Source organism: Bombina bombina, unplaced genomic scaffold (assembly GCF_027579735.1).
Source record: "Bombina bombina isolate aBomBom1 unplaced genomic scaffold, aBomBom1.pri scaffold_948, whole genome shotgun sequence".
Lineage (NCBI taxonomy): Eukaryota > Metazoa > Chordata > Amphibia > Anura > Bombinatoridae > Bombina > Bombina bombina.
In genome coordinates this window covers 58972-61471 of record NW_026512741.1, presented here as the reverse complement: position 1 = coordinate 61471, position 2500 = coordinate 58972, and the positions used below count along the sequence as shown (strand labels likewise).

The following is a 2500-nucleotide window of genomic DNA, read 5'->3' as shown; positions in this document are numbered from 1 at the left end:
CTCCCTTCTGAAGTTAAACATGTTATATAGTATTGACAATCTACTTTTTGAAGGAATTTGTTAAATGCATAAGTCAAGGACAAATATAAGAGAGATGGTTGTTTTAGTGTTGTATGTCTCTCTCGGACAGACTCCAGGAAACCCAGCCTTTTATCATGTGTTATGTGGGAATGTGAAGGATTCTTCACATTCAAATGTTTTGCAACTGCATTTCATTGTTTTCCACAGTACGTTTTGCCAGTCGGTTGGCATTATGAAATAACCAGATGGGGGCAGTGTAATACTTGGCTTAAATAACAATTATAAATAACAGATGTAATAATATTGCTAGTCAAAAGCACAAATTGCATAATTTAACATAAATTGATTTAATGATAATTTGCGCAGCAAATGTTTTTTTTTTTACTTTGCAAAGCATAATTTTAAGCTTGTGACTAAAATTACCCACACAATTTATTTTATGATCTATGGTTACTGCTTTTATTTCATAAGGAAAAGGGAAAATGTGTGCTGACATGTAAGGGATTAATTACATTTATTTAAAAAAAAAAAAAAATATTGAACTTTGTGCATTAAATTTTACCCCGTTTGCTTTTTGCAGTACAGACGTATCTAAAAATAGAAAAATTTACTTCTGTTATCAATTTCTCTTGGTATCCTTTATTAAAGAAGCAGCAATGCTCTGCTGGGACCTAGCGGAACACATCAGTAAGCCAATTATATTTGTACAGCCACCAATCAGCAGCTAGCTCCCAATTACTAAGCCTATCTAGATATGCCTTTCAGCAAAGGATACAAAGAGAACAAATTAGACAATAACGGTTTCCTGTTCCTTTAATGGTCACAAAGCACAAACTCAACATTGATTTTTTTTTTTCTTCCTATTATTTATTTCTTTATTTTAATCTTGTAGGAGCCTACTCATTGTGAGGCCAACCCTGATCTCATCTTTGAAGACATGGAAGTTATGACCGATTTTGAATTGAATAGACTCTGTGGTGAATTTTCAAGCATCAGTCGCTTTAAACTTGAAAAGGAATTAATTTTAGACTCTGGGAAATTTGAAGCATTAGACCATATGTTGTCTGAAATTAAGAAAAAGGTATATATACATATATGAAAATTATTATGGAGCTGTTAATATCTTCACAATTTGCAGATTAAACTGTTTTTGTTCTGGCCTGAGCTTATCTTTACCAACACAAAAAGACCATTGTCACTGTAGATATGTAATGTGTTATCACTGAAATTTTTAGCTAAATTGTTTTTCTTTCATGTAATTGGCAAGACTCCATGAGCTAGTGACGTATGGGATATACAATCCTACGAGGAGGGGCAAAGTTTCCCAAACCTCAAAATGCCTATAAATACACCCCTCACCACGCACACAATTCATTTTTACGAACTTTGCCTCCTATGGAGGTGGTGAAGTAAGTTTGTGCTAAGATTTCTACGTTGATATGCGCTTCCCAGCATTTTGAAGCCCGATTCCTCTCAGAGTACAGCAAATGTCAGAGGGTTGTGAAGGGAGTATAACCTATTGAATGCAATGGTTTTCCTCACGGGAGATCTATTTCATAGGTTCTCTGTTATCGGTCGTAGAGATTCATCTCCTACCTCCCTTATTCAGATCGACGATATACTCTCATATTCCATTACCTCTACTGATAACTGTTTCAGTACTGGTTTGGCTATCTGCTATATGTGGATGGGTGTCTTTCGGTAAGTATGTTTTCTCCAACATAGGTGTGTCCGGTCCACGGCGTCATCCTTACTTGTGGGATATTCTCTTCCCCAACAGGAAATGGCAAAGAGCCCAGCAAAGCTGGTCACATGATCCCTCCTAGGCTCCGCCTTCCCCAGTCATTCTCTTTGCCGTTGTACAGGCAACATCTCCACGGAGATGGCTTAGAGTTTTTTGGTGTTTAACTGTAGTTTTTATTATTCAATCAAGAGTTTGTTATTTTAAAATAGTGCTGGTATGTACTATTTACTCTGAAACAGAAAAGAGATGAAGATTTCTGTTTGTAAGAGGAAAATGATTTTAGCAACCGTTACTAAAATCAATGGCTGTTTCCACACAGGACTGTTGAGAGGAATTAACTTCAGTTAGGGGAAACAGTGAGCAGACTTTTGCTGCTTGAGGTATGACACATTTCTAACAAGACGATGTAATGCTGGAAGCTGTCATTTTCCCTATGGGATCCGGTAAGCCATTTTTATTACATAAGAGAAAAAGGGCTTCACAAGGGCTTTTAAGACTGTAGACATTTTCTGGGCTGAAACGATTGATATATAAGCATATTTTATACTTCATAGCTTTGAGGAATTATTTTATTCTTGGGAATTATGTAAAATAACCGGCAGGCACTGTATTGGACACTTTATTCTCTAGGGGCGTTCCCTAATCATAGGCAGAGCCTCATTTTCGCGCCTCTATTGCGCACTTGTTTTTGGGAAGCATGACATGCAGATGCATGTGTGAGGAGCTCTGATACAT

The 2500-nt window shown here is 36.7% G+C and overlaps 1 protein-coding gene across 1 annotated transcript in view; it reads left to right on the top strand.

Moving 5' to 3' along the window:
* The window catches only part of LOC128644518 (SWI/SNF-related matrix-associated actin-dependent regulator of chromatin subfamily A containing DEAD/H box 1), a gene marked incomplete at its 5' end in the record, with an annotated part of 92014 nt that overhangs the window by 58939 nt on the left and 30575 nt on the right, over window positions 1–2500 (top strand). The window contains 1 exon segment of the mRNA XM_053697102.1: window positions 914–1102. Coding sequence (XP_053553077.1) covers window positions 914–1102 — 189 coding nt within the window.